We start from the raw sequence: 22,198 nt of genomic DNA on the forward strand, positions 1-22,198 counted from the left end.
TTTTATAAACTTTTCTTAAAGAAAAGAAATCTGCCCAAATTATTTTAAAAAAGGTAAAATAGTTCCTAACCCCCCCTTGGAACTATATTTGCAACCTTACAAGGGACCAACAGGATATACATTTACCTCTTATGGAGTTTGCTTATAATAATGGTTATCATTCGAGTATAGGCATGGCACCTTATGAGGCATTATATGGAAGACTGTGTAGAAGCCCTATATGTTGGGATGTTGAAGGAATGAGGCAATTAGAAGGACCTGAGTTAGTCCAGGAAACGGTTGAGAAGATCAATGTTATAAAGAAGTATTTAAAAGCTGCACAGGAACGTCAGAAAGCTTATGTGGATCAGCACCGAAGGGAGATGGAATATAAAGTTGGAGATAAAGTGTTTTTAAAAATATCCCCATGGAAAGGAATAGTTCGTTTTGGTAGAAGAGGGAAGTTGAATCCAAGATACATTGGGCCTTATGAGATCATTGAGAGAGTTGGACCATTGGCTTATAGGTTAGCTTTACCACCAGAATTGTCTTTAATACATGATGTATTTCATGTGTTAGTATTAAGAAGATATAGATCAGACCCAAGTCATATGATTCCTGAACCTGAGATTGCAATAGTGAACACAGACTTGACTATTCGTGAGCAACCTTTAGAGATTTTGGGACGAGAAATGAAACGACTCAGAAACCGTGAAATTCCAATGGTTAAGGTGAGATGGAGTCATAATCAAACACTTGATGAGGCAACTTGGGAGGTAGAAGAAAATATGAGGACACAATATCCTTACCTATTTGAAGCTTCTGGTAAGTGAATTTCGGGGAGAAGAACTGTAACATCCCTAAACCCTAACATATACATCTTCCCACATTCATATATGTTTTCATGATTGAATACATACCTTTTAGATTCATCTCATTATCCTTAGAAGTTTTGTATTCATAATGCGATTACCGTGCGATTAGGAGGTGATTAGTGTGTCGTTAAGATGTAACGATTGGTTAATTGAGTTAGGACTTAAATAAGTGAATGAACATGTCCTTAATTGATTAAATTAGACTTGTGGGGGGCTGGAAATGAGTTTTGTGAACAAGCACCTCACTTAAGCATGATGTCACCCAAGATTGAGACAAAATGCACCTCTTCATTTCAAATGGATGTACACAACTCATTCTTTATGCTTTCCAGCCACAATTTCGACCAAAGCTTCAGCAAACTTTCCCTTTTCATACCCTAACATCCTCCAAAGAAAACTCTTCCAATTTCTTCCATTTTCAAGCCAAACAAGTTAAGTTAGGAAGCATACTAGGTGATAGACACAACTTGAAGGTTAGTATGTTGTTTTAGCTTGTTTTCTATGAGTTTGAGATTATGAAATACCTAGGTATGATGATAGGAGTTGTTGTGGATGAGTTATTATTGAGTTTGTTGAGTTTTGGTGTTGTTTGAAGTGGTTATAGGCTGTCCAAATGAAAGATATGTATCAAGTGTCCTAAACAGAAATCTAGGGTACTGCTTTCCGTCATTTTGGAGCATGTTTTTCATATTGATATTTTTCGAATTTGAAGATACATAAAGAATAAACTATGTTCCTATATGTGTTATGAAACCCTCTGTAAAATATGGGACTTTAATTCCATATATAGAGGAAGAAAACCTAGATGGATCATGACTGCCTCGAAATTGAATGTCATGTGAGGCAGCCATGTTGATGTAGCATTTTGAGGATCTTAGAGTCCGAATTGGAGAAAGTTTCTTTATAAAAAAGTGTTCCTAACTACTTTAAGTATATGTCTGTAAAAGGATTTGGAAATCCATTATGCTTAGTGTGAGCTAGGTTGAGTGCATTATGATAGATGCAAAGCTGGGTAGTCTGTTTCTTGGCTGGAAACAGGACAGAATCATTTTGCATGCCATATATTGTGCAGAAGTGATATTAATGTGAATTTTGGATATGTTCTACCCATATATGTCTAGTTTCAGTAGGTTCAAGAATCAGGGAATTTGGATTCATATAGAGAAAGTTATGACAGAATGTGTGCAAGTAGGTCATGTGATGATCTAAGACAAAAGGATTAGATTGCATGAACTTTGTGGCATTAGTGTCTTGTAAATCATATAGCATTCCTTAGTTTATATTTTCATTAAGTTTATGTTAAGGCTAATTGGATCAATGTTATGTGACATTAGGAGGGGAAGGTGCAATTGAACGCACACCCGATCGTGTTGAATAGATCGAACCAAGTGCGACGGTAAGCATATTGCTTATATATGTGTATGAATGTATTGTGCCTTGTGACTTGTTGAGTGTGAGATGTGGTTGAATCTGATGCGAATGATGTGAATCATGTTTGAGTGTTTGTGATACGCTATGATTGATAAGAAAGTGATATGATTGAGTATGTTGCAGTGTTATGAGTAAATACGGCATGTTGAGCCTTGTGCACATACTGGAACTGGATAATGGTTGGATTATAAATGAATATGAGCTTGCTTAGATGGATATGTGAAATGGTCCAAGTTGAGAGTGCTATCCGAATATTGTGAGCCGGAAGCACATGTGTTGAGATATATGAGTACGTGAGTTGAGTGTAACTCCTCCGTAGCACAGATGATGTATTCCGAATTTAGTGAGCCGGAATACAGATTGGGCCCAAGGACCATTTTATATATATTGTCTAAGTACAGTAAGGCCTTTCTAAAATAAGTATTACTATAATAAATGAAACAGGTGAATAAATTCTAACTTGGTACTGATGATATATTTTGATTTGTGCTCTTTACATTACTTTTGTATATACATATATGCGTAATATGTTTATTGAGTAGGCAGTTCACCCCTTGCCAACAGATTTTACAGGTTAGGTGGAGTTCTTCTTGCTTAAGGTCGCACCAGCAGTGTCAGTCCATTCTCATCTAGGCATTTTGGAGTCTTGTGATGTACTTTTGTTTTGTAAATCCTCTATGCAGGATAATGACTTAAACGTGTATTGTAAATGCTTTCTCTTATGTATAATATGTAAAGTTTATATGAGATTGAAGTTTATATGATTGAGTATTGAAAGCATGTCTATAACTGATATTGTGTGAGATATCATGTGATCCAAGTGAGGGGGTTACATTTAGGGTCTTAATAAGTCTATAGTTGAATTCCACGGCATGCTAAACCTTGTTGAGGAATCCTTTAAAAGGACTTTTAAAGTACTATTGGTCAACAAAGGCATTATGCCTATAGGAAAGGCCAAGTCCAAGTCCAAGTCCAAGGTCAAGGCCCAAAAGGCCAAGTCAAAGACAAGGAAGGCGGCAACTCCAAAGGCTAGGTTGGCCTCGGCAGATGATATCTATCACGAGTGCAATGAGCTGGAACACTGGAAAAATGTGTGTCCAAAGCTAAGGGAGAAATAGAAGGGAAAAGCTTATGGTTCAGGTATTTATGTTGTTGAAATTAATCTGGCTATTTCTCATCTTGGGTTTTAGACACTGGATGTGGTACTCACATTTGTTCAAATGAGCAGGACTAAGAAATAGGAGGTTACTGCGATCTGATGAAGTTGATCTTCTAGTTGGAAATGGTGCTTGTGTTGAGGCCTTGGAGATCAGATATTATCCTTTAGAGATGCCTATTGGATTAGCTTTAGAACTTAGAGATGGCTATTTTGTACATGCAATGCGCAGGAATATTATTTTAGTTTCTATTTTGGATATTTCAGGTTTTAATTTTAATATTGGACATGGTAGAATTTCTATTCAATGTAGCAATATTGTTTGTGGAACTGCATTTCTTAAAAAATGGTTTATATATCCTCAATCTAAAATGAAGTAATTCAATTTATAACGTAAATGCTAAAAGGATCAAGACTAATGAATTAAATCCTACATATATTTGACACTGTCGACTTGGCCACATAAATGAGAAACGCATAACTAGACTTCACTCTAGTGGAGTATTAGGGTTATTTGGCATTTAGTCTTATGACGCATGTTAATCTTATTTAAGAGGGAAGATGACTAAGGCACCTTTTAGCAAAAACGGGTACAGGGGGCACTAAGCTATTGGAGCTGATACACTCAGATATATGCGGTCCAATAAGCTGTAGTGTTAGATCTGGTTTCCTATATTTCGTTACTTTCACAGATGACTGTAGTTGGTATGGGTATGTGTATCTGATGAAGCATACACTTGAAACTCTTCAGAGATTTAAGGACTTTAAGAACAAAGTAGAAACCCAACTTGGCAAGAAAGTAAAAAAAAACTCTAGTCTGATAGAGGGATGAATACTTGAGCCAAGGGTTTGACTCATTCTTGAGAGAGTGTGAGATTGTATCCCAACTCACTCCTCCTGGTACACCCCAATGGAATGGAGTGTTAAAAATGAGGAACATGACTTTGCTTGACATGGTCCGCTCAATGATGAGTCATGCTTCTCTCCATATCTCAATTTGGGGATATGCTTTGGAAACTGCTGCTCACATAATTAATAATACATTGACCAAGGCAGTTGAAGGAACACCATATGAATTACAGATGGGCCGAAAGCCCAATGTTTCCTTCATGAAGATTTGGGGATGTGATGCACATGTCAAGATATTGATAAGTGGCAAGCTCGAGTCCAGATCTATCAAATGTTAGTTCATGGGTTACCCTAAGGAAACTAAGGGTTATTACTTATACAATCCGGATGAGAATAAAACATTCGTAGTTAGGAATGCAATCTTTTTGGAGAAAGAATTCCTTTCCAAAGTAGATAGTGGGAGCAATATTGAGCTCGCTAAGATTCAAGACTCACAGACTCCTGCACCTAATGCCGAGGATAAAACATTCATAGCTAGGAATGCAATCTTTTTGGAGAAAGAATTCCTTTCCAGAGTAGACAGTGGGAGCAATATTGAACTCGCTAAGATTTAAGACTCACAGACTCTTGCAGCTAATGCTGAGGATGCTTTGGGAACCGATACATATCCTCAAAATATTGAGGAGGCGGAACCGATTACACATGAACCTAAAAGGTCTTATAGGGCATGTCATCATCTAGAGAGGTACGACTTTATCATGACTAATGATGGGGACTTCATAGTCATTGACGAGGAGGAGCCCAAGACTTATCAAGAGCCTATTGAAATCTCGTATTCAGATTAATGGCATAAATCCATGGAGGTTAAGATGCAGTATATGTATGATAACCAAGTGTGAAACTTGGTGGTCATACCTTCGGGTGTTAAAATGACAGGCTGTAAGTGGTGTTTCAAGCCGATTCATACAGAATCCTAATGAACCTTGTGTGTATAAGAAAGTTAGTAGGAGCATATCCACTTTCCTGGTGTTGTATATCGATGACATACTACTCAATGGAAGGAATATACCAACACTACAAGGCGTAAAGCAGTGGTTGAGTAAATGCTTCGCAATGAAAGACTTAGGAGAAACCGAAACGGTCTTAAGGATTAGGATCTACAGAGATAGTCCCAATCGGCTTCTAGACTTGGGTCAGGCGTCATACATAGACAAAATTCTTAGAAGGTTCAACATGGATAAGGCTAAGAAAGGATTCGTGCCTATGCGCCATAGGTTAAAACTTGGTAAGAAAGACTTTCCTCGGACAAAGCAGGACATGGAGAACATGATGAAGATTCCTTATGCATCAGCTATAAGATATATCATGTACTCCATGTTATGTACAAGGCTGGATATTGCATTTTTCACTAAGCATGACTAGTCGGTACCAGTTATTAATTAATTTGCAGAATGTAATTAATTTATTTAGAAATTAATGGAATTTCATTTGGTGAATAATAAATTAAATTAATACGTCAATTTATTAATTAGTAATTTATTTTATTGAAGTAATTAAATTTAATCTAACTATAATTAATTAGATAGTATAAATACCTTTGGTACTTATTTATGTAATTAGATTAAATTTGGATTAAATTTATAATTAACCGATTTAACATAATTCTATTAGGACTATCAATACACTTAATATAAAACCCTATAACTACTTAATTCTAACCTAGACACATCAATATTTTGACCTCCCCTCTTACAATCTATCCATAAATATGTTTGTAAGAATATTGAAGAAAAGAATCGCTTGGTTGCTTCAAAAGTGAATTAGTACTAGAAAAAAATGGTGTTTGCACCCGAAAATTAGGTATGGATGAACTTCCGTACGAAACATTTTCCTAGAATCCGTAAGAACAAACTCAACCTCGAGACATGGACCATTTCAAGTTTTGAAGCATATCAACAACAATGCCTACAAGATTGACTTACTTGACGAGTACAACTTTGCAACTTTTATCATTTCTGGCTTATCTTTGTTTGTTGCAAATTCTTATTCGAGTACGAATCCGGGAGGGAATGGTTGACCATAGTTGAAGTATCGATCCCTCAAGCTATTTGGATGCAACTTTCAAAAGTCCCACCCGAGCTAAAGTTAAGAGATTTCCAATTTTTGAGTTATTTTGGATTATATTTTTACAAATATACCCTCATTTCATTTTATATTGATTTAGATATATTTATATCTTAAGAGTATTTAAACCCTAAAACAACATTAATGTATTCTATTACACAATTATAGAATCTATTAGATTTTTTGAGAGTTCTTGTGAAAACTTTTAGTGTGTTTTTCTGAAGGACTACAATTAAATAATTCAAAATTATTACTTGATTGTTTTTATGGAGACTAAAAACGGACCTTTGCAGTTTCGATTTGCAAGGGTTCTTTTATGCTCAAACCCGATTTCGCTAGTTTTCTTGAGAATAAAATCTCATACAGGTTTTCAAGGCTTCGTTCCTAATATTTGCAACAAAGCTAATTTGCAAAAATGAAATAAATGCACACTTTTCCATCGACAGTAAAAAATATCAAAATTCCGAACAATTATTTTCTATATACAGATGCATACTTTTCCAACGACGGTGTAAAACTATCAAAATTGTAAAGAATTATTTACTTTTCCATCGACAGTGAAAAACTATCAAAATTCTAAACAATTGTTAAGCCCTTCTTAGACTTCCCTAAAGTGAAGTGATCAACTTGTCATATACTTTGCCATTTATGTTCTCAGTAGGAAAATAATTCCCAAGCACTTATTTTCACCGCATCCCAATAACTCAATTGGAAAAATATAAATGTAATCGGGATAAAATTCAAATTTTCATCTAATGTTTAAAGGTAAACCCATATATATAAATAATGATAAAGTATATATAAATAATTATAAGTATAATAAATAATGATGAATTATATATAAAGAATGCTAAATTGTAAATAATATATAAAATATGTATAAATATAAATAATTATAATAAATAGTGATGAATTATATATAATTAATATTAAATTATAAATTATATATAAATTATAATAAATAATAACAAATTATATAAATAATTATAATTATAATAAATAATGATAAATTACTGAACTGAAAAATTAAGTAACAAAGAACAAACTTAGTCATATGGCTATTAACAGATAAAATGTCACTCTCCTGCTATTATATAGCATTGGCTAAGTGAAACTAAGATCACACAGTAACCAACCAAGAGCACCAAAAGCTAGGGGTGAACAGAAAAATGAAAACCGAACCAAAATCTCACAAAAGAAGTTGACCGGCCAATAGCTAAGCGAAATTAAAAAATAAATAAAAAACTATTATACACAAAAGATATATTTACAGAGAACTTAGATTCACACATCAAAAGATATATTACCTGAATCTTAGATAATCAGTAAAATGAATCTTCCAAAAAAATGGAGGAAGAAGAAGAAGAAGAAACTAATGCATTATCTGTAATTGCTTTTAGACTGGAGAAAAGTAAAAAGAAACTAACGCATTATATGTTATTGCTATTAGACTGACCATTCCTAGCAAAAGCTATAATTCCAAAATGAATGATGAAGATCCAATAAATTTCACCAACCATATATACAGAAACAACAAATTAGCATTCCAAATTTTACATGCTCTTTTGCAGGAGTGAACTACTTCCTAACAATCATAAGGCAAGCGTGTGGAATACTCACTCTGCTAAGTTCAAACAAACATTCTGATCAACTTTCACTCATCAATGATTCTAGAAGAGCTGCCTCTTCCTCCTATACGAAGTCATAAAAGAAAAATCAATGAATCAAAGTTAGAAAGAAATTGCTGCTATGACCAATTACAAGTTACTTACCACCAAGGCATTAAATTCAGTCTCCTCATCTATAGCACTTATGATTGCAGGGTCCTCCAATAGATCCTGTTTCCGCAACAAAATTACTTATGACCTTAACCAACCACAATTTATGTCAACATATTAACAACTTTTCTGGCTGTTTATGCAATACATAATTTACCCTTTTAGATCTCAGTGCCACTATGCTTGGTTTTTTGTTTTAGGTAATTATGACATTCAATTCAAAGGTTAAGATACAATTTTATCCCCAATCCTTTTGCGGAAAATCAAATTAACCCCTAACATTTTTTTTTCAAATATCACCTTCAACATTTTTTCGCTAGCTCAATTTCACCCCTTTTGAAATACCAAGAAACCCAACTCTGGCAGAAATTGCCCACAGAATCCCTTGAAAAAGGGCAAATCTTAGCTAAGACAAACCTTTGAGGGCCAAGTTGAAAAAAAAGAAAGAGAGAGTTAATATGACTTCCCAAAAACATTGGTAAAATTGTATCTAACCCTTTGTAACATACCCCTTCAATTCAACGTTCAAGTATCTAAAAGTTTCACGTCAAAATCTATGAAGTCGAGCGTTTTAAGGGTTCAAGGGCATAAACAGGTTTTTCTAACCAACATCAAATTTCAACATAATTGCTCAGCCAGTAAGTTCACAATGGAGATCCTAATGCAATTACTCTCTCAAGAAGTTTTGTGTCTCAATAATGATAGAAAAACAAACACAATCAGAGATTCCTATTCCCTTGTGCTCACAATGCAGTTATTACCACCACTATAGAGCATAACTAGCAAGCAGCAATCAGAAATTCAAGAATGAAAGCAATATTAGTGTCCCAAAAGAACTCAACTGGAAAGCAAAGCATTTCAACAACCAAACATCCTACTTTACTAGGTTACTTTTTCATTCTTTGCCTTCCAAAGCAATATTAGTGTCCCAAAAGAACTCTAACTTGTCTGGATTTTCCATTCCAATCACAGTTGTTTTCTGCAATGTGATCCCCACATTTCATAAATTAGGAAGGTGCTATTCCTATATCATTTCCTAATACTGGAAATTCCCTCAGGCAAGTTTCACATGCAGTCAAGTAGCTGTAGAAGAAATTGTTGTGTATATTTATTCTAACAAAGGGTCATTCACCCTTCAACTTGGCTCATGGTATCAATTGGACTCGCAATGAACTTGGGTATCATTTTGTCAAATTAGTTCAAAATGACACATTTTAGCATAAGAAATTGACATTTATAAAAAATCATGAACACGTGTCACTTCTGAACTAGTTTCACAAAAAAAAATTCAAGTTATAGACTAAATTGATACCAGAGTCATTTTGAGGCAAATTGATCTACAAGCCAAGTTGAAGGACCAAATTGACTCTTTTATCAGCATTTATCCGTATAGTGACAAAGTCGAATATTGCTTACATCATCAGCTATTTGCAACTGTCCATTTTGATCCTGCACAATGAATATACACACTGTAAGTCTGTTTTAAAAAGATGATAAGCTTTCAACAACTCTCTTGCTCAAATTATTCAGTTTTCATAGAAAACAACTTTTACTATTAACAGGAACAAATCAAAGATTAATGAAAGAAAGAGAGTAAAAAGAAATGTCAGGGTTAATGAAATCAGGGTCAGGTTAGGGTTCTTTTCATGACTTGTTTAACCTGCTCCGAGAGATTCTGACACAGAGGTCCTTAACGGGAATCTAAAGGAAATGTTCACGGATCCAACTATTACCAAATTAAACTTGAGAAACTCGATAGACCAAACTCACATATTTCATGGGTCCCAAAATGTGTTTTGGTTAAATTCTTAGCTATCTTATGGATCTATAACTAATTGAACATTTTCTAATTCTCTTGAAGATTACATAAACATAATATACTTCTGAGTTCTGAAATAGAACAATAAAGAAAAAATCAACTGATCAAAATATAAACATATATTTGAAAGAAGAAACTTTAGTTCTAACTATAGAACAGCAGAATATTTAACAAATTACCTTAACAACAACAAACAGAAGTGGATCAGAAGGTGTATAAATCATGTAATGTGCACCATCCTGCATAAAATAAACAGAAAGGATGAAGCACAGTTCATTCATTCTAAAATTAGGATCGTTCACCAGATCATTACAATAATTAAAGTAACAATAGCACAAAAAAAAAAAAAAAAAAAAAAAACATTTGCTGCAGATGCAAGCTCTGTATTGAATAAAGCAATGCACCTTACAGAATTATAATACAACTTCAAATGATAAAAAAACAATATTCTATTTAATCATTTTTCAGAATGTTTTGACTGTAAGAGTCGACAACTATGTAGCTGAAGAAAGGTTTCTTCTTTTCCATGCTTTTTGGTCAACTAGTTAAATAGTAGAATAGTATAAAAATTGCACTTAAAAAATTTCTCTCTCCATCTCTTCACTGTTCATCACTATTTGATACATAGTTGACTTGAATTGATAGCATAAGAAAACCAGCAACAATTAATGCAAGGCACTGAACAGGTTTGCCTTGTTTTGTGCATTTTTTACTGAAAGACAAGTCTTCCTTGGTTTGGTTAATACATATGCACTATTTAAAAAAATTCAACTTCAATATATAGATTTAACTACTACAACTACTAAACTGAAGACTGTACTTGCTGAAAAAGTACGACCATTTTCTGTTCCGGTATTTGCTGCATCATGCTAACTACTAGGTAAGAGTCAGGTTTGTCCTCCTTTTAGCAAGTACAGTCTTCAATTAAGGAGTAGTATGTTAAACTCCATGTATTCAAGTCCTTGGAAGAAGAAATTGTATTCCAAACTATGTGGTTTATTCTCATCCTAAGAGAAACCCAATTTTCTAACACAATTGTAATTAGCTTTGACTGGTACCTACCATTGGCCTCAGAGCCTGGTAAACATAAAAATACTTTTCTGAACAGAGTCAACAGACAGAAGAAAGCATGCCCAAAATCCAAGAGTTTCAATTAAAATTTTCAATGTTAATAATAACAATTTAATAATTAGGATTAATTACTACATTTGAATTAATAATTATAAAAAAATTAAAAATTCTAGTTAGGTAACAAGTCTATATTCTTTGAGAGCTATCACACTACCAGATGGAAGCATGTAATTTCTACTCCTTCAGTTGGCAAGCCTTCTATGTCTTGACCATCATCTGCAATATTTTAGAGACACTAAGTTAGTTAAGAATCATCTCAAGAAGTGACAGCTCCACATTGGATTTCATGAATTAATCAAATTAGTTAAGAATCTTATCAGAAGTTGTCACATTAGATTTTATGAAAATAATCAAATTTAAACCACATTCTTATGTAGACATGCCAATAGGAGCAGGTCCCCAGGACAGGGCGGTGACAGGGAGGCCTTCACCATCCCCAATCCTGCCCTTCACGGGAAACCCCCTTCCATCCCTCCCTCACTAACAGGGAAAAATCGTCCCCCGTCCATAAAGAGAAATTTTAGCAGACATTGCATGCACTCTTACACTTTGTTTGGATGGAGTGTCATTAAAGTATGGTAAGGTAAGGTAAATTAAGAAAAGTATGGTACTGGTCTATGAAATACCTCGTTGTATTTGGAAACAAGGTAAGGTAAGTGATGTTCTAACAATGCAAATTGTATTTGATTTGAGGGTAAAATAAGGTAAAAAGGGCGGCCCGGTGCACTACGCGTCCCCACTGAGGGTCCGGGGAGGGGTCCCACCACAAGGATGTACTGGGGCAAGCCTTCCCTTGCCAATTTATTTGGCAAGAGGCCGCTCCTAAGACTCGAACCCGTGACCTTTGGTCACACGACAACAACGTTGGTAAAATAAGGTAAAATTGTATATAAAATTACTCTTATATCCTTATAATAAAATAGTGTTGGAAATAAATTTATAAAGTTGAGGGTAATATAGGAAAAGAAATATTCCTACAATGGATCCCACCAAATCGGATGCAAGTAAAATCACCCAAATCAACCCACCACCTACCTTATCTTACCCTACTCTTTACTTACTGTCGCATCGCACCCGTGCCCAAATGACTTACACCTCAAAACAAACAAGTAATTTCTATACACTTACCTTACCTTCCTTTAAAAAACCTTAAAACAAAGAAGTTGTTTGTTAAACAACAATTCACAACCAAACATACCAACAAAAGAAATGACAGATTAGAAAGAAAATAGCCAAACATCAAGCAATGAGATAACAATAATAAAGCATTAATTAATATATTTTCCCAAATGTAATAGATTCATATACTTTATACTCAGTTAACAATTTGGTTGGCACTGATACGGCTTAAGTTATGAAACTCGCATACAAAAATAAAAAGTTCCAATACTTATTAACTTTTTATAACTTATGCAAGGAAGACACCCAGGCACAACATTCAATTCAAACACAAGATTTTTGCTACCAATTATGCAAAGCCAAAGGGTTCTATTCTATGATCAAATTTTCCTGATTTTTTCAGATATACTCTTTAGTTCAGTAACTATAACAATCAAAACAGTAACATAACTATATTATTTAGAAATTAACAATAACAATGAAGAATGAATCAAAAGCAAACCTGTAGACAAACAAATGCTAGTGATAATCAAGCTCAATCACCAAACTCATTCATGAAGAAAGAGTGTGAATTTCATTTTGCAACGGAAACTACTATTCTAGGAGAAGTTCATTAGTTAAAATAAAATAAAATAGAGATGAGTTAACAGAGAGATTTTGCAAGAGAAAAGGGGCAGGTGCACAAGTCAGGGATGGCAACAATGATAACAACAGCCCATGTGGATGCTGGATAGTGGCAGTTTGGGTTGCAGAAATTAAGACGAAAGAGAGGAGCTAAAGTAAATAAACAGGAACATATGGGAAAATTATACATATACATATACATACATATATATATGGCATCCCTATTCTTATAAAATAATGCTAGGGGTACCAAGTGCTTTCGAAATAATCCAATGAACTAGGAGGAAATAGAAAGAGACTAAAATACAAAATGGGCTGATAAATAAAAATATGAGGTCCTGAACTTAGATAAATAATATTAGTAAACAAAGGAAAAATGTTCACAGAAGGCATGTAAACAAACAAATTCATACATGTTACAGAATTGTAATCATAGGTTAATCAACATAAATACAGTTCCCTTGTATAGCATGTTGTATACAAATAGGAGGTAATAGACGTGCCACGTACCGAGACATACAGAGAATTAGGTGCAATCAGTCACTTTGATACAGTCTGTTTCAGGACAGGGATATAAAATCACGTGCAACTGATGTGGTAGATGGTCATACATCATCTTTTTTTATTTTGCTTTTAGAAACAAGGAAATGGAAGACATTGCAATGTAAAAAAAATTCCATCTTAAAGTGGCTTGTCAGCCTGATTCAAGAAGACAAAGGAAAGTGGAGAGGAGAGACGAGGCGAAAAAGTCTGTAGCAAGATAGAGGAGGTCAATTGGCCATGATATCCAAATGATTCTATTGTACATAATTAAAAAAACCTGTTGACTCCTTTTCCTAACTTTCCTTGAAAAATGAAAATATCTAACTGTTATTTCTGCAAGAAACAATAAGAGTAAAAATTTGTAGCATAATTATAGAAAGACAACTACCTGTGCGGAAGTCAAATATGTCATCTTCAGAGTAACAAAATCCTCCTCTTGCTGTGTAACAGAATCTGATGAGCAACCAAAAATTTAAAAATGAACAGTATTATGTCAAATTAACGTATTAGGTGAATTTAAGATTATTTTAAATGTTACAGACAAAATTTCAATGTTGTACCCGCTATGCACTAGGTGCATATGTATCTTGGCCAGAGCATATGCAGCAGCTGGAAGAATTGATTCAACTTCTTCATCACTGACCTAAAATGTAGAAGGACATAGATGACAAGGTTGAGTAAGAGTTTACTAGGGAGAACAGGGGTGAAAATAACAAAAGGAGAAAGAAAAGGTAATTCCATATAGAGAAGAAATATTTACAAAACTTTGTTAGTATCTGACCAGCTCCCTAAACTTGCTTATTTCGTATTACAGCTCCCTAAACTTGTCCATAAAAATAGATTAGCTCTCTGAACTTTGCAAGTGTATCACCAGCTCCCCAAACTTGCTTATTCCGTAACAACTAAATATAAAAACTTATTAAACCTAAATTCTAAAAGTACATCTTCATCTATTCGAGAGGTAATTTTTTCTCTTCTCCAACCTTTCAACCTATTATAAGAATTAGTGTTGCAGGTTTGAGAGATCGGATGGATGAGGATCGAGAGTTAGCATTATGGTAAGCAAGTTTAGGGAGCTGGTAAGACACTTGCAAAGTGTGGGGGGAGCTAATCTATTCTTATGGACAAGTTTAGAAAGCTGGTGATACGAAATAAGCAAGTTTAGGGAGCTGGTGAGACACTTGCAAAGTGTGGGGGGAGCTAATCTATTCTTATGGACAAGTTTAGGGAGCTGGTGATACGAAATAAGAAAGTTTAGGGAGCTGGTGAGACACTAACAAAATTCAGGGAGCCAATCTACTTTTGTGGACAAGTTCAGGGAGCTAATGTATTAGGCCTATTTACAAATTTTCTTCAATGATTAATAAACAAAACAGGAAAGGCTACAATACCGAAAGTTTTTATATCCGAACTTTATCAACCACAACAAACTGTGACCAATTTCACCGTTACTACATCTACCTTCCTATATCAAAATTTTGAAAACTAACTAATATTTAGCTCCAAAGGACCATAGGAGAGAGACAAAACTGTAACATGTGCATACACATATGCTACTTGAATATATTTATCAAACAATTAATATATTATAGAAATAATAAGATAACAAAAATACTAATATATCATAACAGAAAAAATGAAAGGGATAATTCTAAAAAAAATAACCATGTGGTTACACTGATTTACAAATGACGCCCTATGGGGTTTTTTTTTTTTTTTTTGTCAAAAGCAGGACTTTGGTTGTCGCCTTTCACAAATCAAGTATTTTCGGCTAACACCGTAAAAAATGATGACATGGCAAAGGACAATTTTTCCAAAAAAAAAATCCCCCTTTTTGACTTTTCAAAAGTCCGAAAAGTCAGAATTCTTCTTATCCTAAATTCCAGAAATCTGGAATTCTTTTGAGAATTCCAGATTTCTGGAATTCCAGTGGAACTCCTTGAATTCCTTAGGAGAAAAATAAAAAAAAAAAAAAGGAAAAAGGAAGAAGAGAGAAAAAAAAAAATATCTGATGTTTGAAAAAGTCAAAAGGGAGAAAAAAAATTTGGATAAAATTGCCCTTGTCACGTCATCATTTTTTATAGTATTAACGGAAAATCCTCGATTTGCTAATGGCGACAACCATAGTCGTAATTTTGACAAAAAAAAAAAAAAATATGTTTTTTGTTAATTATCTCAAAATAAAAATATTAATGGATTAAAACTAATCATACCTTGAAATATATACATATATATATATGGAAATATTGTTGTTGGGTTTTGATCCAGCAACAAAATGCTGTAAAAGTTAAGCCCTGAAATGGCTTCCTGTTTTCCACATAGTACACGTCTAAAATATGTTTTCTAAATTTTAGAATCAAATTGGAAACAAAGAAATTTCTTTTCTAATTTCTATTTGGAATTCTTTTACAAATAAAAACAAGTTCCAACTTTAAATAGAAACATTTTTGTGGAAAACCAGCCTTATTTTCTGCAACTACACAAGCCCCACGTTTTCTCCTTAATTCCCCTCAACTTCTGAACTACCAATCCATGCAAACATAGGGAAAAAAAATACCAATTTTGGATTTTTATCCAATCAAATAAAATAAAGGATCTAACAGAAAATCATCACGCTTAGACACGAGGAATTGTAACAGAAGAATGAAAGCAGAACTTCATATTCAGAATCTAGATTCACAGTCAACAGCAGGAAAGACGTGATGGAGATAAATGCAACAGAAAATTTGAAAATGGCAGACGTAATATATATATATATATATATACTAGGAATTGTTGTAACAATGAAGGTCATAGTAACATACAGCTGACCACCCATCAATATTTGTGCTCTTTAGTATCTGTACAGGCCTGCAGAAATGAATATCAGATATTGGAAAAGAAAATCTAAAATCAATTGAAATATCACAAACGACATAGAGCTGCATAGCTTACGTATCTACTGGACACACCAGCATGCACTCAGCCCCTTGCGAACTTCTAAACACTCTTCTTATGATGCACTCTAATTGACAATTATTGGAGGAGTCGACCTGTCAATACTTCTTTAGGATTTTTGAATTTATATGATTGAAGAAAAAGAACTATAAAGTTGTGGTTAATCTATATTACGAAAAAGCTTCTTTTTTAAGGCGGCGTTCAGATAAATAGTCAGCAGACGTTTGAGATCCAATTTATCAATCAATAACCCTTACTTCAACGAAAAAACAATGACATCGGGAGAATCTTCGCAAAGCGCTTTTCTCATTTTGATTTGGAAATAAAAAAAATGGAAGGATGAGTAATCTTCCATAAATAAAATCAGATAAAAGGAAGCAACTAATATTGCAAAGGCTCAAATAACACACCAAATATTAGAAAAAGATGCCACTGTAACATAAATATAAATCACATTAAGATTACAACGTATATGTACAGACTATGAAGACAAAACTTTATCTGAATAGAAGAACTTGATTATTATTGTCTGACCAGACAGTAAATCACCATAAACATTCAAAATCCCTTAAATTTAAATCCTACAATGACAAACTTCCAAAAATTAAGACTCCTCATTACTAATAAAAAATAATCCCCATGAACTCCAAAAAATTGTAAAACAAGTTCGGATAAAATGACAATAAATTAACCATCCAACAAAAAAGAAAACGAATGCTTATTGTTAACAGAAACAGACTTTATGGGGCCATTGAGTTACTAAGAATAAGCTAAAAACTTAGTTTCTCGAAAATCACTAACCCTTTTGAGGCTAGTTGGTGTTGGAGGAATCTGGTGAGTTTGACAACTGACGATAAAGGGACATTTGAGTATAAACTAGGAATGGTAAGGAGTTTTCCTTCCCGTATGATCCTGGGGTTAATGGTCACAATTTGATGGACCTGTTCCCCTCTGTTGACATTGAAGACACAGATGTGAGTAAATTGGCAAAAGTGGCTGATGTTTGGAGTGATGACCATTGGAATCTAGCAAATCCTTTGGATGAGCTTACTGATTGTGTGTGGACTGTGGAATAAGTTTAGGCAACTTAGAATTAATGATAATGTGCAGCACTGTATTAGATGGGGAAGGCACAAGTCAGGGAAGTATATTCTGTCTGCAGCTTGGAATGAATTGTGAAACAGATATCCGATAGAGCTAGCCGGAAGAAGACTGTTTGGAGTCAACAATATATTCCCAGATTTAGTCTATTCTGTAGCTGCCTATGCATAAGAGACTTGCTATCAGAACTCGAATGTTTAAGATGAAGATTGTTGCTGACATGACAAGACACATGTGCTTTGCAATGTTGAGGATGAATCAATTGAGCACTTATTTTTGCTTGTCCAGTCACCAATCAGGTTTGGTCTGTGATTTCTAGTCGTTGCAACAAAGGTTTAGCACAGGAATCATGGCATCAAATTGTGAATTGGGTGTAGAAAAGCACGAGGTAAGACTTTTATAGCCAAAGCTTAGAAGAACTGCTTTTGCTGCTGCAATTGGTGTATTTGGTCCTAAGTAGGACCTGGTTTTCTGTGTTGTAATTGTTTGTTTTGGTTAAATGAAATTTTGCTTCACTGTAGAATAAGAAAGAAATGAATAAATAAATAAATAAGGAGAGTCACCATTTATCATACACAATATGAAAATGCCCAATTTGACATCATCGCCTATAGACTATTATCAGTATGACCTACAATAGTATTTGAGAGATGAGAGAGTATAACAAAAGGATCTTGTAACCAAGAGTTATATGAACAAGCACATTATTGGGGGTTGTTTGAAGAAGTATTTATCAATTTACTTTTTTATTAGGTACGTGTTTGCTTTGGTATTACACAAAAGAACTTGCAAATTTTACAGGTTCATAATATTCTCATTCTATATCTGAACTTATTCTTTGATTCAACTCTAAAACATTCACCTAAAATATTTCCGCATAAATTGGTAGGGGAAGGCTTGCTCCCAGTACACCCTTGTGGTGGGACCCCTCCCCGAACCCTCGCTCAGCGGGGACGCGTAGTGCACCGGGCCGCCCCTTTATCCATCTTCTCACCCTTATTTCTCCCTCACTCTCTTATAAATGCAACCGTTCTCACAAGAACTCAACGTTCACTACCAAAACTAAATAGCAAAATTTTATCCATGTGAATCCCTTCAAACTCAGTCTCTATTTAATGATGGAAAAAAAAAATATGTGCTTTTAACCTGCTAGCAATTGCAATTCTACAAACTCCACCCACTCAATTGTGAAACATTTACTTCATTTATCTCAGCCCCCCCACCCCCAAACTCTCTCTCTCTCTCTCTCTCTCTCTCTTACTTCCCCGCATGTTGCTTAAACCACATGTTCCCTTTTAGTATTACTCAACTTGGAATTCAATGGATATAGTGTATTTTCTGCTACCCCAACTTGCAGTAAAACCTAGCAAAGAATAGCAGGGTTTCACCTGAACCATGTCAACCAGCACAAAATATCAATTGGGTGAAAATCTTAATAATGGTGTCTCACTCTCTAAAACTCCATGCAATATGCAATGACTAGAACCAAATTACAGCACTCTTTACTTGCATATGTTAATATGTGTTTTGTCTTGCTTAGTTGCTAACTTTAAATTTGTTGGCATAATGCACAGAAGCTATTAGAATGAATTCCAATCTGTTATACTCTTCCTACCATAAGAGATAGTGAAGTAATCATTGCATCCATTCCCAATCTAGATTTCTTCCCCCAATTAACCTCAACTACAAATCAAATAACAAAGGATAATTGATATTCCTAGCATTCGCAATTCTTAAAACATCAAGCACCATGCACACCCTTTAATCCCCATGCACTCGCAAGTTCCAAGAGTTGAGAACTTGAAGTTAAATATCAAAATACAAAGACATTGCTCAAATTTAAAGAAGAAACTATCAATAGAAAATCAATTGAGGAAAGACTGACAATAGTAGCAAGTCGTTTCTGAGAAGCCATGAGAACTCTTCCAGTTCCATCCACAACGAATCCTGCAGGGGGATTTGGAAGTGGCGTAGTGGGATGATAAGACAATGAGCTAGAACTGGAATTGGAATCAGAAAAATCATCCACGTGAACATCGCCATCTTTTAGAATTTCGACATCCCTCAAATTAGAAGTGCTGCTTTTGGTCTTCTTCTTCTTCTTCTTACTAGTATTACCGGCAGAGGAAGAGGATTGAGAAGAAGAATGCTTATTGACTGGTCCAGTCTGAGACCTGGTAGCAAGGCAAATAGGGAGTAGCAGGGAGCTAGTTCTAGGGTTTGGGATTGAGATTGAGGAGGGAAGGATAAGAAATTGATTTGTTTGAAAATGTGATTTGGAAAAAGGGAAGGAAGAGGATTTACTAAGTTGGGAAGTGGAGAGAGCCATTAATTAATTAATTCTAATGAAACTGAAACTGAAACTCAGACTTAGCTCTTTAATGGCTGCTGCGACTCCTCTTTCAGGATTACACATACACTACTTGCAACCTCTCTACCTACTGTCGCACCGCCAAATTTTCTCAAAATAGTACCCGTTCAACTGATTTTTGGAAAAATAAAATTTAGATACTTCGTCTGATTTTTTTTTTTTTTTTTTTGCTCGGCGACTGTTCAGACATCCTTGTATCATTTTCCAATTAAAATATTTTGTATGTATTGTGACTAAAATATGAGATCTAGCTTAATGGATTCGAGACCATCCCACTGATTTTTTTAGTTTCTTTTAGGCATAATATATTTTTAGTGTCCAAATTGTCCAAAAACTACAATTGACCATTGAATTTTAAATTCAAAATGTTACAACTAATTTTTCAATTTACTTATTTGAAATAGATAACTCCTCAAATAGGTTAATATCTATGTGATAACATCCGCCATAAAACATGAAGGATCGGGCTGAGAATATTCCCCTAAGAGAAGGACCTGAAAGGAGAAAAGACATGATAGGACCCGCCTCCTTGGCATATATGGCGTGCAGCTGGAAATACGGTGTCGTACCATGGATCTATCTCGAGATCCGCCTAGAAGCATACAGCTGGAAATACGGTGTCGTACCATAGGTCCATCCCGAGATCCATCTAGAAGCATACAACTGGAAATACGGTGTCGTATCACGGGTCCATCCCGAGATCCGCCTAGAATAAGAATATGGAATCCGCCCCACATGGCAATTCGCCCTTATGGTAAACTGAGCATGTATACGACGAGGCTCACTATCATTAAACTAGCATTAATGATACCTTAAAGACCGTAAAAAGCTCAGAGGTTATAATCAGAGTTAAAATACATTGAAAAGGTATTATTTTGCATTAAAAGACATCAAAGGCAAGTTATTACAGTTATCACTCAAACCTATATAAATACCTCAGTGGTACGATGTCAAAAGGTACACTTACACACTTTCCAAAAATCCTACTTGTGATTATAGTTTATTCTTTCAAGAACATTAATGATTTTAGCATCGGAGTGCCCCCGGCCGAACACAACGGCGTCTCACAGGGACGCTATATGGTGTTGATAAATCTACGTGATATCAATTGGGGCGTTGATCATGGAATCCTAATAGTAATAGAGTTACACAACGAACATTCAAACATGTCTTCAAACAATCCTACTGGGAATATCTCCACTACGGTAAACATAGGAAGTACCCCTGCTAACGATGACAACAACGTCATTCCCATTGAGCAAATCATGCCACATCTCGACGGTGCAGTTCAACCTTCACACGAGTGGTCTCCAAAGTCATTTTTTGACCAAATGGTGGAATCAGTCCGACGAGAGTTGGGCAACGAATCAGCCGAACGAGCACGTAACATCCTCAATGGAAACGATGTAACAGAGCAGGCTAAAAGGGTATTTGCAGAACAACAACCCCAGGGAGACGCCACTAATGCTATACCAGTCAATATAGTTCCAAACAATTCTGGGCCACGAGAACGGTCGAGATCTCGTCATAGATGTTTGCCTGGAACACGAGAAAACGCCAATCAAGCTCGGAATGAGGAATCTCTTTCTCCAAACCGGTTCACTGCGGCGGTAGAGGCACGAGACGAATCACGAAAGCAGAACCAGAACGAAGAACGATACGCCCATCAAGTTAATAGGCATTCGCCTTTCACTGCCCATATTATGGGATTCAAAACAGATGGACGTTTCAAATCATCAAGTTTGCTGCAGTATAAAAGCGAAGAAAATTCTGAAGCACATACGAGAAAATATAGAGAGCTGATGGACATATATGGAGCAAATGAAGGGATCCTTTGTAGAATGTTCTCTACAACATTGAGCGGATTGGCCTACGGGTGGTTCGAATCTCTGGCGATTGGATCCATAAACAGTTGGGAACAATTAAGCAGGGAATTTTGTGCGAAATTTGCAGGTAGCATTCCTTATATGGTGTCTAGAAGAACGTTGTATGATCTGAAGCACAAAGAGGGCGAACCCTTAAAAGCCTATATCAATCGATTTAATAAACTGTGCACCGACATAACAAATGTCGATGTTAATATGACGGTGGAGGCCATCATAAAAAACACAAGGTGTAAACGATCGCAGGAGAAATTGGTTATTCATAAACCAAAAACAATGGTGGAATTAGTGGAACATTGCAAGAGGTTCGTGGAGATTGATGATATCAACCGAGCTAACGAATCGTCAGTCAATAATTCACTAGAAAGAAAAAGGATCGTGGCGGATCTGGTAGACGAGATAACCTGACTTATGCAAGTCTACATATCATACAAGGTTTTTAGGATGTACTTAGAGCTTCTTAGTGATATCTAAATGC

General features: G+C 35.1%; 1 protein-coding gene and 1 long non-coding RNA gene across 3 annotated transcripts; one reads left to right on the forward strand and one right to left on the reverse strand.

Moving 5' to 3' along the window:
- The first annotated feature begins 1,207 nt into the window (after positions 1–1,207).
- On the forward strand, positions 1,208–3,690 carry LOC136228782 (uncharacterized). Its single transcript, XR_010688842.1, has 4 exons — positions 1,208–1,327; positions 2,189–2,250; positions 2,850–3,425; positions 3,514–3,690. It is a non-coding gene; the product is annotated as an uncharacterized lncRNA (long non-coding RNA).
- A 4,136-nt stretch (positions 3,691–7,826) lies between these two features.
- LOC136229606 (uncharacterized) lies at positions 7,827–20,030 on the reverse strand. Of its 2 annotated transcripts, XM_066018498.1 has the most exons (10): positions 19,352–20,027; positions 16,363–16,460; positions 16,233–16,278; positions 13,989–14,071; positions 13,817–13,881; positions 11,297–11,358; positions 10,191–10,250; positions 9,609–9,641; positions 8,187–8,252; positions 7,827–8,106 (listed from the first exon to the last, which is right to left on the reverse strand). In XM_066018498.1, the coding sequence occupies exons 1-10, from the start codon at positions 19,793–19,795 to the stop codon at positions 8,062–8,064; spliced, it is 1,002 nt and encodes a 333-aa protein (XP_065874570.1). In that variant the 5' UTR covers positions 19,796–20,027; the 3' UTR covers positions 7,827–8,061. The 2 variants fall into 2 exon arrangements, with proteins under 2 accessions (XP_065874570.1, XP_065874571.1); XM_066018499.1 differs by lacking the exons at positions 16,233–16,278; positions 16,363–16,460 and having other exon boundaries at positions 19,352–20,030.
- Positions 20,031–22,198: the final 2,168 nt, after the last annotated feature.

This window comes from Euphorbia lathyris, chromosome 5 (genome assembly GCF_963576675.1).
Source record: "Euphorbia lathyris chromosome 5, ddEupLath1.1, whole genome shotgun sequence".
NCBI classification, from domain to species: Eukaryota; Viridiplantae; Streptophyta; class Magnoliopsida; order Malpighiales; family Euphorbiaceae; genus Euphorbia; species Euphorbia lathyris.

What these genes read in the sequence shown, in the direction of transcription:
- LOC136229606 (XM_066018498.1), bottom strand. Translation starts at nt 19,795, where the DNA reads ATGGCTCTCTCCACTTCCCAACTTAGTAAATCCTCTTCCTTCCCTTTT. An exon ending in CATATTTGACTTCCGCACAG is followed by an intron (nt 11,359 to 13,816) that starts GTAGTTGTCTTT and finishes AAAATATTGCAG; the next exon opens with ATGATGGTCAAGACATAGAA. An exon ending in TTCTGTTTGTTGTTGTTAAG is followed by an intron (nt 9,642 to 10,190) that starts GTAATTTGTTAA and finishes TTCATTGTGCAG; the next exon opens with GATCAAAATGGACAGTTGCA.